The sequence below is a fragment of the Macaca mulatta genome, chromosome 12 (genome assembly GCF_049350105.2).
Source record: "Macaca mulatta isolate MMU2019108-1 chromosome 12, T2T-MMU8v2.0, whole genome shotgun sequence".
Taxonomy (NCBI): domain Eukaryota; kingdom Metazoa; phylum Chordata; class Mammalia; order Primates; family Cercopithecidae; genus Macaca; species Macaca mulatta.
In genome coordinates this window covers 146,047,144-146,061,330 of record NC_133417.1, presented here as the reverse complement: position 1 = coordinate 146,061,330, position 14,187 = coordinate 146,047,144, and the positions used below count along the sequence as shown (strand labels likewise).

General features: G+C 53.9%; 1 protein-coding gene across 15 annotated transcripts in view; it reads left to right on the top strand.

The window, feature by feature from the left end:
• The window catches only part of KIF1A (kinesin family member 1A), a 115,522-nt gene that overhangs the window by 38,225 nt on the left and 63,110 nt on the right, over positions 1-14,187 (top strand). For all 15 annotated transcript variants that reach the window (XM_028831340.2, XM_028831339.2, XM_077958098.1 and 12 more), the window contains exons 10-12: positions 298-315; positions 12,327-12,402; positions 13,944-14,022. In XM_028831340.2, coding sequence (XP_028687173.1) covers positions 298-315; positions 12,327-12,402; positions 13,944-14,022 — 173 coding nt within the window. The remainder of the gene's footprint in view (positions 1-297; positions 316-12,326; positions 12,403-13,943; positions 14,023-14,187) is intronic.

Here is a 14,187-nt window from a genome sequence, read left to right as displayed (position 1 = left end):
TAGTGGCCCTGGTTTCTCCCGGGACCCTCAGTTTCCCCGCCTGTAAATTGGGGCTGTAGCCACGGTTGGCCCCGTGCAGCAGGCAGCCCTGTCCCCCAGCACCACCAATGGCCTGGGCTAGGGAAGGGCAGCCCTGGGGGGATCCTGCCCCGGGGGAGCTGCTGTCAAGGAGACCACAGGGCGGTAGAGCCTGAGTCACGGCCGGGGCAAGGGAGCTGGGCCACCTGCTCTTCCGCCCCCACAGCCTGCGCCAGCCTCGCTCTAGGCCTCAGCCTCTCTCTGTCTCTTCCTTTTCAGGACTCCGGACCCAACAAGGTAAGTGGCTTCCTTCAGCCCTGGGGCGGGGGCTGGAGGCTGGTGGTGGCGTCTGCACTGCATTGGCGCCCTGTGGTGAGGGGCGGGGTGGGCAGTGAATGCGCTGGGAGATGGGCGACATGGGGGTGGATCCCGGGAAGGAAGAAAACAAGTGTGGGAGGCCCCATGAGGTGCCTTGTCTGCGTGGACACAGGGCGTCTGGGGTGGCCTCATGGCAGGGCCTGGGACAGAGACTGCTGGGAGACGCTGCCCTGGGATGAGCTGAGAGGGGCGCGGAGGAGCCCCTCGGGCATGGAGGGGGCTGGGGAGCCATGAGAGGAAGAGGGTGACAGGCGTGCTAGACTCCGAGCAGCCATAGGTGTGACGGGGCCAGGGCGGGGAGACGAGCATGTGTGGAGTGGGCAGTGCCACGGAGGGTGCCATGTGTGAAGCTGCCTGGGGCGAGGCTGGGGACTGTGTGAGGAACCGCGTGGGCAGCCGTGAAACCGTTCGAGGGACCGGGCAGGAACGGAGTGAGCCAGCGTGGGAATGTGTGAGACAGGGTTAGCGGGCGCCACTGTGAGGAGTCGCGACGTGCTCACTGGGAAACGCACTGGGAGCTTGGCAGTGGCTCCCTGGGGACAGAGAACTGTGTGAATTGTGAAGAGCTGTGTGGGCCTGTGTGAGGAGTTCCAAGAGACTAAGAACACATGTGAGGCTGTATGAAGAACTGTGAGAAGGTGTGGGAACTGAGTGGGGAACTGTGGAGAATGGTGTGGGGGACCCGAGTGGGAGCCAGGTGAGGAACTGAGGGCCGTATGGGGAACTGCGTGAGGAACTGTGTGGGAACGGGAGAGGAAGCGTGTGGGAAACGGCATGAGACACTGCGTGGGACTGTGTGAGACTGAGAACCTATGTGGGGAATTGCGTGTGGAGTGGAGTGAACTATGAGAAGCTGTGATAACCGTGTGGAACTGTGAGGGAATGGCGTGGAGTGGCGTGGAGCAGCGTGGGGAGGGAGGAGAGAACGATCCGCTGTGCAGATTGTGTGGGACTGTGAGGAACTGTGTGGAACTGCTTGTGGACTTGTGTGTGGAACTGTGTGTGGAACAGTGTGTGTGGAGCTGTGTGTGTGGAACTGTGTGTGGAACAGTGTGTGTGGAGCTGTGTGTGTGGAACTGTGTGTGAAACTGTGTGTGTGGAGCTGTGTGTGTGGAGTTGTGTGTGTGGAGCTGTGTGTGGAGAGCTGTGTGTGGAACTGTGTGTCTGGAGGTGTGTGTGGGGAGCTGTGTGTGTGGAACTGTGGAGCTGTGTATGGGGAACTGTGTGTGTGGAACTGTGTGTGGAGCTGTGTGTGTGGAGCTGTTTGTGTGGAGCTGTGTGTGTGGAGCTGTGTGTGTGGAGCTGTGTGTGTGGAGCTGTGTGTGGGGAACTGTGTGTGTGGAGCTGTGTGTGGAGCTGTGTGGGGAGCTGTGTATGTGGAACTGTGTGTGTGGAACTGTGTGGGGAGCAGTGTGGGGAGCTGTGTGAGGAGCTGTGTGGGGAGCTGTGTGTGTGGAGCTGTGTGGGGAGCTGTGCGTGTGAAACTGTGTGCAGAGCTGTGTGTGTGGAACTGTGTGGGGAGCTGTGTGTGTGGAACTGTGTGTAGAACTGCGTGTGGAACTGTGTGTGTGGAGCTGTGTGTGTGTAGAACTGTTTGGGGGGCTGTGTGGAGAACTGTGTGTGGAGTTTTGTGTGGGGAACTGTGTGTGGAGCTGTGTGTGTGGAGCTGTGTGTGGGGAGCTGTGTGGGGAGCTGTTTGTGGAGCTGTGTGTGGGGAACTGTGTGTGTGTAGCTGTGTGTGTGGATCTGTGTGTGGGGAGCTGTGTGGGGAACCATAGGAACTGTGTGTGGAGCTGTGTATGTGGAACTGTGTGTAGAGCTGTGTGTGGAGCTGTGCATGTGGAACTGTGTGTGTGGAGCTGTGTGTGTAGAACTGTTTGGGGAGCTGTGTGGGGAACTATGTGTGGAGTTGTGTGTGTGCAGCTGTGTGTGGGGAACTGTGTGTGGAGCTGTGTGTATGGAGTTGTGTGTGGGGAGCTGTGTGGGGAGCTGTGTGTGTGGATCTGTGTGTGGGGAGCTATGTGGGGAGCTGTTTGTGGAGCTATGTGTGGGGAACTGTGTGTGTGTAGCTGTGTGTGTGGATCTGTGTGTGGGGAGCTGTGTGGGGAGCTGTGTGGGGAACCATAGGAACTGTGTGGGGAGCCTGCAGAGAACTGTGTGGCCAACTATGTCAGAAGCCGGAAGAACCTGTGTGAGGACCAGAGGAAGAAATGCCTCAGGAACCATGGGGGGAACTTGAGAAACTCTGGGGGCCTGAGCAGAGCTGCGTGGGAACATGAGGAGCTGTGCGTGGCACCGGGAGAGAAAGTGTGTGCCACAGGGTGGGGAGCTATGTGGAATCACGTGAGGGAACCGTGCAGAGCTGTCTGTGGAGCTATGGGAGAAGCTCTGTGGGAAAGTATGTGAGGAACCGTGTGAGGAATTGCGTGGGGAACTGTGGGAGGATTTGTGAGAAGCTGAATGTGATCGTGTAGGGAAGGTGGGGAACCAGGTGGGAAGCATTTGGGGAAACCGCTTGGGGGAAGTGTACGCTCATGTGGGTACCCACGTCAGGGCTCCGTGGAGCTGAAGATGCGTGTACTCTGAGGACCTGTGAAAATGGGAGCAGAGGTGTGTGGAGTGGTGTGGGGCCGCGTGGAAATTGCGTGAGGGAACGCTGAGGAGCCATGTGGCTGCTCGGGGAGCAGTGGTGAGCTGTGTGAGAAACTGCGCGGAGCCAGGTAGGCGGCTGCTGGGAAAGGCATGGGGAACCACGTGAACGCTACGTCAGGGATTTGGGGGATCTGTGGAAATGTGGAGGAAACGGGGGGGGAAGTGTGCGGGAACACGGAGGAACTTGCCAGGGCCTGAGAGGAGCCGCGCGAGCCCCCGTCTGAGGTATTGTGAGAGGACCCACTTGAGAAACTGTGTGCAGAACTGTGCGAAACTATGAAAGTGGGTGAAACGGGGCTGTGTGGACCTGTGTGGAATGCTGTGGAGAGCTGTGTGAAAAACAGAAGCACTGTGGGGCATGGGGAGGCCTAAGGGGAAATGTGGCAGCCTGTGTGCAGAGCCGTGTGGGAAACTGAAGAACTGGGAGGCAGTGCATGTGGCCACGTGAGGAGCCACAGAACCGTGTGAGGAAGTGTGTGAGCCGGTGTGGAGAAGTGCAGGAACTGTGAGGAACTTTGTGGGAACTGTAAGGAACTGTGAGGAACTGTAAGGAACTAAGTGTGAAACTGTGAGGAACTGTGAGGAACTGTGTGGAACTGTGAGGAACTGTGAGGAACTGCATGAAACTGTGAGGAATGGAGTGTGGAACTGTGAGGAACTGTGTGGGACTGTGTGGAACTGTGAGGAACCATGTGGAACTGTGAGGAACTGTGAGGAATTGAGTGTGGAACTGTGTGGAACTGTGAGGAACTGAGTGTGGAACTGTGAGGAATTGAGTGTGGAACTGTGTGGAACTGTGAGGAACTGAGTGTGGAACTGTGTGGAACTGTGAGAAACTAAGTGTGGAACTGTGAGGAACTGAGTGGAACTGTGAGGAACTGAGTGTGGAACTGTGAGGAACTGTGTGGAACTGTGTGGAACTGTGAGGAACTGAGTGTGGAACTGTGAGGAACTGTGTGGAACTGTGTGGAACTGTGAGGAACTGAATGTGGAACTGTGTAGAACTGTGAGGAACTGACTGTGGAACTGTGTGGAACTGTGAGGAACTGTGTGGAAGTGGGAGGAACTGGGTGGGAACTGTGTAGAACTGTGAGAAACTGTGAGAGACTAAGTGTGGAACTGTGAGTAACTGAGTGTGGAACTGAGGGTGGAACTGTGAGCAACTGCGAGGAACTGGGTGTGGAACTGTGAGCAACTGTGAGGAACTGACTGTGGAACTATGAGGAACTGTGTGGAACTGAATGTGGAACTGTGTGGAACTCAGTGTGGAACTGTGAGGAACTGAATGTGGAACTATGTGGAACTATGAGGGACTAAGTGTGGAACTGAAGAACTGAGTGTGGAACTGCGAGGAACTGAGTGTGGAACTGTGTAGAACTCAGTGTGGAACTGTGAGGGACTGAGTGTGGAACTGTGTGGAACTGTGAGGAACTGAGTGTGGAACTGTGAGGGACTGAGTGTGGAACTGAGAGGAACTGAGTGTGGAACTGTGAGGAACTGAGTGTAGAACTGTGAGGAACTGTGAGGAACTGAGTGTGGAACTGTGAGGAACTGACTGTGGAATTGTGAGGAACTGAGTGTGGAACTGTGAGGAACTGTGAGGAACTGAGTATGGAACTGTGAGGAACTGAGTGTGGAACGGTGTGGAACTGTGAGGAACTGAGTGTGGAACGGTGTGGAACTGTGAGGAACTGAGTGTGGAACTGTGTGGAACTGTGAGAAACTGTGAGGGACTAAGTGTGGAACTGTGAGGAACTGAGTGGAACTGTGAGGAACTGAGTGTGGAACTGAGTGTGGAACTGTGAGGAACTGTGAGGAACTGACTGGGACTGTGTGGAACTTAGTGTGGAACTGTGAGGAACTGTGAGGAACTGAGTGTGGAACTGTGAGGAACTGTGTGGAACTGTGTGGAACTGAGTGTGGAACTGTGAGGAACTGTGAGGAACTGACTGTGGGACTGTGTGTAACTTAGTGTGGAACTGTGAGGAACTGAGTGTGGGACTGTGAGGAACTGAGTGTGGAACTGTGAGCAACTGTGAGGAACCGACTGTGGGACTGTGTGGAACTGAGTGTGGAACTGTGAGGAACTGAGTGTGGAACTGTGAGAAACTGTGAGGGACTACATGTGGAACCATGAGGAACTGTGTGGAACTGGGAGGAACTAGGGGGGAACTGTGTGGAACTGTGAGAAACTGTGAGGGACTAAGTGTGGAACTGTGAGGAACTGTGTGGAACTGTGAGGAACTAAGTGTGGAACTGTGAGCAACTGTGAGGAACTGACTGTGGGACTGTGTGGAACTGAGTGTGGAACTGTGTGGAACTGTGAGGAACTGAGTGTGGAACTGTGTGGAACTGTGAGGAACTGACTGTGGGACTGTGTGGAACTAGTTGTGGAACTGTGTGGAACTGTGAGGAACTGAGTGTGGAACTGTGAGAAACTGAGGGGACTAAGTGTGGAACGGTGAGGAACTGTGTGGAACTGGGAGGAACTGGGTGGGAACTGTGTGGAACTGTGAGAAACTGTGAGGGACTAAGTGTGGAACTGTGAGGAACTAAGTGTGCAACTGTGAGGAACTGTGTGGAACTGAGTGTGGAACTGTGTGGAACTCAATGTGGAACTGTGAGGAACTGAATCTGGAACTGTGTGGAACTATGAGGGACTACGTGTGGAACTGAAGAACTGAGTGTGGAACTGCGAGGAACTGAGTGTGGAACTGTGTGGAACTCAGCGTGGAACTGTGAGGGACTGAGTGTGGAACTGTGAGCAACTGTGAGGAACTGAGTGTGGAACTGTGTGGAACTGAGTGTGAAACTGTGAGGAACTGTGTGTGGTACTGAGTGCGGAACTGTGAGGAACTGAGTGTGGAACTGTGAGGAACTGAGTGTAGAACTGTGAGGAACTGTGAGGAACTGAGTGTGGAACTGTGTGGACTGTGAGGAACAGAGTGTGGAACTGTGAGGAACTGAGTGTGGAACTCTGTGGAACTCAGTGTGGAACTGTGAGGAACTGAGTGTGGTACTGAGTGCAGAACTGGGAGGAACTGAGTGTGGAACTGTGAGGAACTGTGTGTGGAACTGTGAGGAACTGTGTGGAACTGAGTGTGGAACTGTGAGGAACTGAGTGTGGAACTGTGTGGAACTCAGTGTGGAACTGTGAGGAACTGAGTGTGGTACTGAGTGCAGAACTGTGAGGAACTGAGTGTGGAACTGTGAGGAACTGTGTGTGGAACTGTGTGGAACTGAGTGTGGAACTGTGAGGAACTGAGTGTGGTACTGAGTGTGGAACTGTGAGGAACTGAGTGTGGAACTGTGTGGAACTGTGTGGAACTGAGTGTGGAACTGTGAGGAACTGAGTGTGGTACTGAGTGTGGAACTGTGTGGAACTGAGTGTGGAACTGTGAGGAACTGAGTGTGGTACTGAGTGTGGAACTGTGAGGAACTGAGTGTGGAACTGTGTGGAACTGTGAGGAACTGTGTGGAACTTTGAGGAACTGAGTGTAGAACTGTGAGGAACTGAGTGTGGAACTGTGAGGAACTGTGTGGAACTGAGTGTAGAACTGTGAGGAACTGAGTGTGGAACTGTGAGGAACTGTGTGGAACTGTGTGGAACTGAGTGTAGAACTGTGAGGAACTGTGTGGAACTGTGAGGAACTGAGTGTGGAACTATGAGGAACTGAGTGTGGAACTGTGAGGAACAGTGTGGTACTGAGTGTGGAACTGTGAGGAACTGAGTGTGGAACTGTGTGGAACTGTGAGGAACTGTGTGTGGAACTGTGTGGAACTGTGTGGAACTGAGTGTGGAACTGTGAGGAACTGTGTGTGGAACTGTGTGGAACTGAGTGTGGTACTGAGTGCGGAACTGTGAGGAACTGAGTGTGGAACTGTGAGGAACTGAGTGTGGAACTGTGTGGAACTGTGAGGAACTGAGTGTGGAACTGTGAGGAACTATGAGGAACTGAGTGTGGAACTGTGAGGAACTATGAGGAACTGAGTGTGGAACTGTGAGGAACTGAGTGTGGAAGTGAATGTGGAACTGTGAGGAACTGAGTGTGGAACTGTGAGGAACTGAGTGTGGAACTGTGAAGAACTGTGAGGAACTGAGTGTAGAACTGTGAAGAACTGTGAGGAACTGAGTGTGGAACTGTGAGGAACTGTGAGGAACTGAGTGTGGAACTGTGAGGAACTCTGAGGAACTGAGTGTGGAACTGTGAAGAACTGTGAGGAACTGAGTGTGGGACTGTGTGTAACTGTGAGGAACTGAGTGTGGAACTGTGAAGAACTGTGAGGAACTGAGTGTGGAACTGTGAGGAACTGTGTGTGGAACTGAGTGTGGAACTGTGAGGAACTGTGTGTGGAACTGTGTGGAACTGTGAGGAACTGAGTGTGGAACTGTGAAGAACTGTGAGGAACTGAGTGTGGAACTGTGTGGAACTGTGAGGAACTGAGTGTAGAACTGTGAAGAACTGTGAGGAACTGAGTGTGGAACTGTGAGGAACTGTGTGTGGAACTGAGTGTGGAACTGTGAGGAACTGTGTGTGGAACTGTGTGGAACTGAGTGTGGTACTGAGTGCGGAACTGTGAGGAACTGAGTGTGGAACTGTGAGGAACTGAGTGTGGAAGTGAGTGTGGAACTGTGAGGAACTGAGTGTAGAACTGTGAAGAACTGTGAGGAACTGAGTGTGGAACTGTGAAGAACTGTGAGGAACTGAGTGTGGTACTGAGTGCAGAACTGTGAGGAACTGAGTGTGGAACTGTGAAGAACTGTGTGGAACTGAGTGTGGTACTGAGTGCGGAACTGTGAGGAACTGAGTGTGGAACTGTGAGGAACTGAGTGTGGAAGTGAGTGTGGAACTGTGAGGAACTGAGTGTAGAACTGTGAAGAACTGTGAGGAACTGAGTGTGGAACTGTGAAGAACTGTGAGGAACTGAGTGTGGTACTGAGTGCAGAACTGTGAGGAACTGAGTGTGGAACTGTGAGGAACTGAGTGTAGAACTGTGAAGAACTGTGAGGAACTGAGTGTGGAACTCAGTATGGAACTGTGTGGAACTGTGAGGAACTGAGTGTGGAACTCAGTATGGAACTGTGTGGAACTGTGAGGAACTGAGTGTGGAACTGTGAGGAACTGAGTGTGGAACTGTGAGGAACTGAGTGTGGAAGTGAATGTGGAACTGTGAGGAACTGAGTGTGGAACTGTGAGGAACTGAGTGTAGAACTGTGAAGAACTGTGAGGAACTGAGTGTAGAACTGTGAAGAACTGTGAGGAATTGAGTGTGGAACTGTGAGGAACTGTGAGGAACTGAGTGTGGAACTGTGTGGAACAGTGAGGAACTGAGTGTAGAACTGTGAAGAACTGTGAGGAACTGAGTGTGGAACTGTGTGGAACTGTGAGGAACTGAGTGTAGAACTGTGAAGAACTGTGAGGAACTGAGTGTGGAACTGTGAGGAACTGAGTGTAGAACTGTGAAGAACTGTGAGGAACTGAGTGTGGAACTGTGTGGAACTGTGAGGAACTGAGTGTAGAACTGTGAAGAACTGTGAGGAACTGAGTGTGGAACTGTGAGGAACTGAGTGTAGAACTGTGAAGAACTGTGAGGAATTGAGTGTGGAACTGTGTGGAACTGTGAGGAACTGAGTGTGGAACTGTGAGGAATTGAGTGTGGAACTGTGTGGAACTGTGAGGAACTGAGTGTGGAACTGTGAGGAACTGTGAGGAACTGAGTGTGGAACTGTGAAGAACTGTGAGGAATTGAGTGTGGAACTGTGTGGAACTGTGAGGAACTGAGTGTGGAACTGTGAGGAACTGTGAGGAACTGAGTGTGGAACTGTGTGGAACTGTGAGGAACTGAGTGTAGAACTGTGAAGAACTGTGAGGAACTGAGTGTGGAACTGTGAGGAACTGTGTGTGGAACTGAGTGTGGAACTGTGAGGAACTGTGTGTGGAACTGTGTGGAACTGAGTGTGGTACTGAGTGCGGAACTGTGAGGAACTGAGTGTGGAACTGTGAGGAACTGAGTGTGGAACTGTGAGGAACTGAGTGTGGAAGTGAGTGTGGAACTGTGAGGAACTGAGTGTAGAACTGTGAAGAACTGTGAGGAACTGAGTGTGGAACTGTGAAGAACTGTGAGGAACTGAGTGTGGAAGTCAGTATGGAACTGGTGGGACTGTGAGAAACTGTGAGGGACTAAGTGTGGAACTGTGAAGAACTGTGTGGAACTGTGAGGAACTGGGTGGGAACAGTGAAGCGCTGTGGGGGAACCGTGAGGAGCCATGTGGAATGGCATGTGTGGGAACAGGGTGAACAGTGAGAATGGCCTGAGGAACTGTGTGGAAAGTGTGCGTGGAGTCGCATTAGGGATGGCGTGAAGGGTTGTGTGAGGAACCGTGTGAGGAACTGTATGAGGAATGGCGGGGGGAGCTGTTTGAGAAGTGGTAGGGAACGGTGAGGAACCGTGTGTGGAACTGTGTGCAGAACTGTGAGGAAAGCCGTAGAGACCTGTGCGAGGGGTTGTCCGGGAGTGTGGGGAGCTGGATGGGAAACTAGGGAACTGCTGGGCACTGCGTGGCGCTGTGTGACCCGGAAGGAAGTGTGTGGAATGGGGTGGGGCGCTGTGTGGGGACTGGGGCAGAGCTGAAGGGGTTTTCGGGGAGCTGCGTGGATGCTGTGAGGACCGTGGGACACTGAGAAGCCTGTGTCTGTGTGTGGAACGCTGTGCGGGAGCTGCGAGCCCCTGTGGGGAACTCGGAGAAACGGAGGATTGTGTGAGGCGTCCTGTGGGGAGCCGTGTTATGCAATGTTTGAGGAACGTGAGAAACTTTCTGGGGAACTGTGAGGAACTGTGAGATCAAGAGTGTCAGGGACGCGGAGGATTTGCGTGTGGAGAATGGTGAAGAACGCGTGTGTAACGAGGCCCTGCGTGGAGATCCAGGTGAGGATCGGGTGGAACTGTGCAAAGAACTCCACAGAGAACTGTGACAGAATTGCGTGTGGAACTTGTGGGAACACATGACGAACGGTGTGACCGGCAGCCATCACATGGGTGGAGTCCGCGTTCGAGTGACTGCCGTTTTCCATAATGGAGGAATAAAGGGGGAAGCAAGAGGAGCTGCGTGAAGAACCGTTTGGAGAAACGGGAGGAGCTGCGTGGGGAGGCGGGAGGAACTGAGGAACTGTGTGGCGAGCTGCAAGCAGCCGCGTGGGAACCGCGCGGGGAATGGCGGGAGCTCCTTGAGGGACTGAGTGTTTGAGGGTGCGGGACTGAGATGTGGAACCACCGCGTGGGAAGTGCGTGACTGGCTGTGTGAGGGACTGGGAGGAAAAGTGCGAGGGACCCTGCGAGGGACAGTGACAGAGACTTTTGAATTAGCCGAGTGAGAGAGTTTTCGAGGAACTGGTTGAGGAACAGGGCCCGGAGCAGGGAGGCGAGGCCGGCAGGAGCCGGGCGGATCTGAGGATGGGAGGTCCGTTCCCGCTTGTCAGGAGCTGCCTGGCCCAGCTTCAGTGGGCAGCAGCGGGTGGGTTTTCAGCAGGGCTCACAGCATCTGCTTTAGCCAAGGATGGGTCCTCAGGCCTGCGTGCTGCCTGAAGGATAGGTCGGGAGCAGGGTGGCCTGGTGCGGCAGTCAGGATGGAAGGTCAGCGTTCCAGGCTTGACATGGTGGATGGAGGCTGGGGGACCCAGAAGGGAGAACAGGGTGGTCCTGGGAGATGGCGGAGCACGACTGGACAGAGAAGTGGTGAGGGAGCAGGAAACCCAGGGGGCTGCTGGGCTCCTTGCTGAAATGGCTGAATGACTGGAGGACATTTATGTGGAAGCAAGGAATATGACACATGGCAGAGAATTCACCCTCAGGAATTAAATAATCAGAAACCAAACTAGAGGCTGGGCGCGGTGGCTCACGCCTGTAATCCCAGCACTTTGGAAACCCAAGGCGGGCGGATCATGAGGTCAAGAGATCGAGACCGTCCTGGCCAACATGGTGAAATCCTGTCTCTACTAAAAAAAAAAATACAAAAATTAGCCGGGCATGGTGGCGTGCGCCTGTAATCCTAGCTACTCAGGAGGCTGAGGCAGGAGAATTGCTTGAACCCAGGAGGTGGAGGTTGCAGTGAGCTGAGATTGTGCCACTGTACTCCAGCCTGGCGACAGAGGGAGACTCCATCTCAAAACAAAAACAAAAGAAAACTAGAAATAGAGTAGAGTTAGTCCCTACCAAGTTTCCAAAGAAAAAAGAAAGCAGTCGGTTGTGCTGCTGAGCTGCAAGATGGACACCCTGAAACCCTGCTCGTGGAGAAGCCAGTGCAGCATTCGGGACCCTCTTTGACAGGGAGTCTCAAGAGCTTTCAAATTTTATGTGCCCTGTGGAGCTTCTCCTGGGGTTGTCTTCAAGAACAATGATGTCTGTGTGTGCACCCAGCCCTTGAGGTGGCATCTATGTGCATGTCCTGGGGTGCAGGCTCCAGGGCCAGAGACCTTGTCTGCCGGCCCAGCAGGCACTCTGCAAATGCTTCGTAAGCCAATGCACACATGAACCAGTAGACATTGGAAGTCACTGAAACCCACAATTAGTGGGATCATTAAGTCAGTCAGAGTGTCCATCAGAAGCAATTCCTGGCAGCCATTATGTGGATGGAGTCCATATTTTAAAGAGCCAATGAAGTAGCAAGAGCATGGAGAATGCTTCATTCTGAGGGGAGGGATGGGAGAACAGGCTGTTAGAGGAAGGCCTGTGAGCTGGCTTCTGCAGGACCATAGGGAGTTTGATGGAGGAGAGGGCAGGTGAACTCTGTGTGAAGGGGAGATTTAAGCTGGCAGGGAGGTAAGTGTGGCAGAGGCCACAGAGGCCTGGAGGGCCACATTTAGCTGTGGGGCCTTTTCCCTTGGGTCAGAAAGAGTCGCTGATGGTGTTCGAGGAGGGGCCATGGGCTCAGATGGATCCTTCAGACAGAGTAAAGGGAGGACACACTTGCTGGTGACCTCAGCACTCCTGGCTGGTGTCCAGCTGGGTGGCCCAGGGGCAGCAGGGATGGACGAGGGAGGAACCTAAAGGATGTGCTAGCAAATCCCTGACTGTGGCCTAGAGGAGGCCTCTGGGGTGGTGCCCTGGGGTCTGGGCAGGGAGAGGCCTGAGCAGTCTGAGAACGTGTCCAGCAGAGCAGGTCCCGCCCCCTGCCCAGCCTCCAGCTTTGGGGACCCACTTGGCAGGGCCTGCACTGGCCCCTCCCTTTCAATTCCTCTCTAGTGGGCTCGGACTTGACCTTGAATGTTCCTCCCCCACAGAACAAGAAAAAGAAGAAGACAGATTTCATTCCGTACCGAGATTCCGTGTTGACCTGGCTCCTCCGGGAAAACCTGGGTGAGAACTTGTGGGTCTGCCTGTCCCCAGGGCTCTGATCCCACCCTGGGTTGTGCCCTTCTTCCCCACTGAGGGGGTGCCCAGTTGCCAGGAGGCCTCTCACCCTTTCTTGGCTGAGACTGGGAGGTGAACCTGGAGGGTCCAGTCAGTTCATGGCCCTTCTGGAGGGCCTGGGGCAGTGGCCAGCAGTGGGCTAATGAAGCAAGTGTGGGAACCAGGATGGCCCAGGTGGCGGCACAGCACACACCTGCCTATGTCAGTGGTCTGGGTCAGGTGGGCTGTGATACCCAGGCCAAGTATTCACCCTTCTCTGGGCCTTGGTTTCCCCATCTGTCACAGGGGATCTCTGCTTGCTGGGTTTTGAGGGGCTGCCATAAACCTCCTCCTCCCCATTTGAGTTCTGAGCAGTGAGAGTTAGATGGGGAGGTGGGAATTGAAATGCACCCGACGCTGCTCCCGTCCATCCCAGAATAACCTCAGAGTCTTCCCCAACTGCATTTACAGCTGATGCCCAGGGAGGCAAACTGAGTCTTGTACTGACCTAGTGACCGTAGATGACTGGGGGTCCCTGGCCTCCCTCAGCTGCATGGCTGAGGTGTGCAGAGCCCTGGCTGACCACCTCTGCACCCCACAACTAGCCATGCTGCTCCCCAGCTCAGACCAGTAATGCAGATCGCAGCAGGCCTGCGGATGGATGGGCCCCGCTGAGAGAGGAGCAGAGTGTGTTCCTTCACCTGAGATGTGGGCTGGGAAGGAGCCCCCTGCTCCAGGCACACCCAGGTTCATCCCCAGGGCGGGGGCAGGGGAGTCCTCCCATGGAACCTTTCCTAGGGCCTGTGTGTCATGTGCCCAGCCCTTCACACTGTCTCTTCAGTGCCTACAGGGACTCATCAGGGACCCATGCCCTGGGGACACGGCCCTAAGGATACACAGTTTCCTGGGGTCAAGCAGGCAAGATCATCTGTCTAGACTTGAAGTGCTACCAGGCAGCAGTCCTGAGGGCTGGGGTGGAGTCAGTGGTGATCTTTTCTGACTGCTGAGGTCACCTAGACAGGATTCCCTGAAGAGAAAGAACACAGTCTGTTCCTCAGGCCACGCATTACCTGATGCTGGGATCCTACTAACCTGGGCCAGGAATCTGATGTTGAATACTGAGGAATGTGTTTCAAATGAAAATGATAGAAGTGCTTGAAAAAATTATTGAACATAAGTGGTATTTATTTTGGAGTAAATACTTTAACACCCTCCACAACTTTTCCTCTCTGCTTTGGGGAAAGGAAGGCCTGATTGTTGTAAAATGGCCCCAAATGTGAGAAAAACACAAGTAGAAGAGAAATAATAGCAGTGCCTGGTGCAGAGATGAAGGGGCAGCCAAGGAAGGCCAGGTCCTTACAGTTGTCTGTGTTCATGGGGATAAGCCTGTGACTCAGTTTACCTCTCTGGGCCTCAGCCTCCCCATCTGTAAATGTGGGGGGATGGGGGGAGCAGTCATAGCACTGGGGCCTAGATCCCCCTCTGGGCACAACCTGGTCTTCCCACAGGCGGTAACTCAAGGACAGCTATGGTGGCAGCCCTGAGTCCTGCAGACATCAACTATGACGAGACCCTCAGCACGCTGAGGTGAGTTCTCCAGGGAGACACTCTGCTCCCTGGGACTCTCCAGGGGAGCTCTGCTCCCTGCTTCCTGGTCTTGGGGGATGGATCCTCCCATGCTTGAATTAAGAGTGTCAGTGAGCAGGGACGACTCTTTGTGAGGGGTATACCCTGGACTCTGTGAGGCTGGAA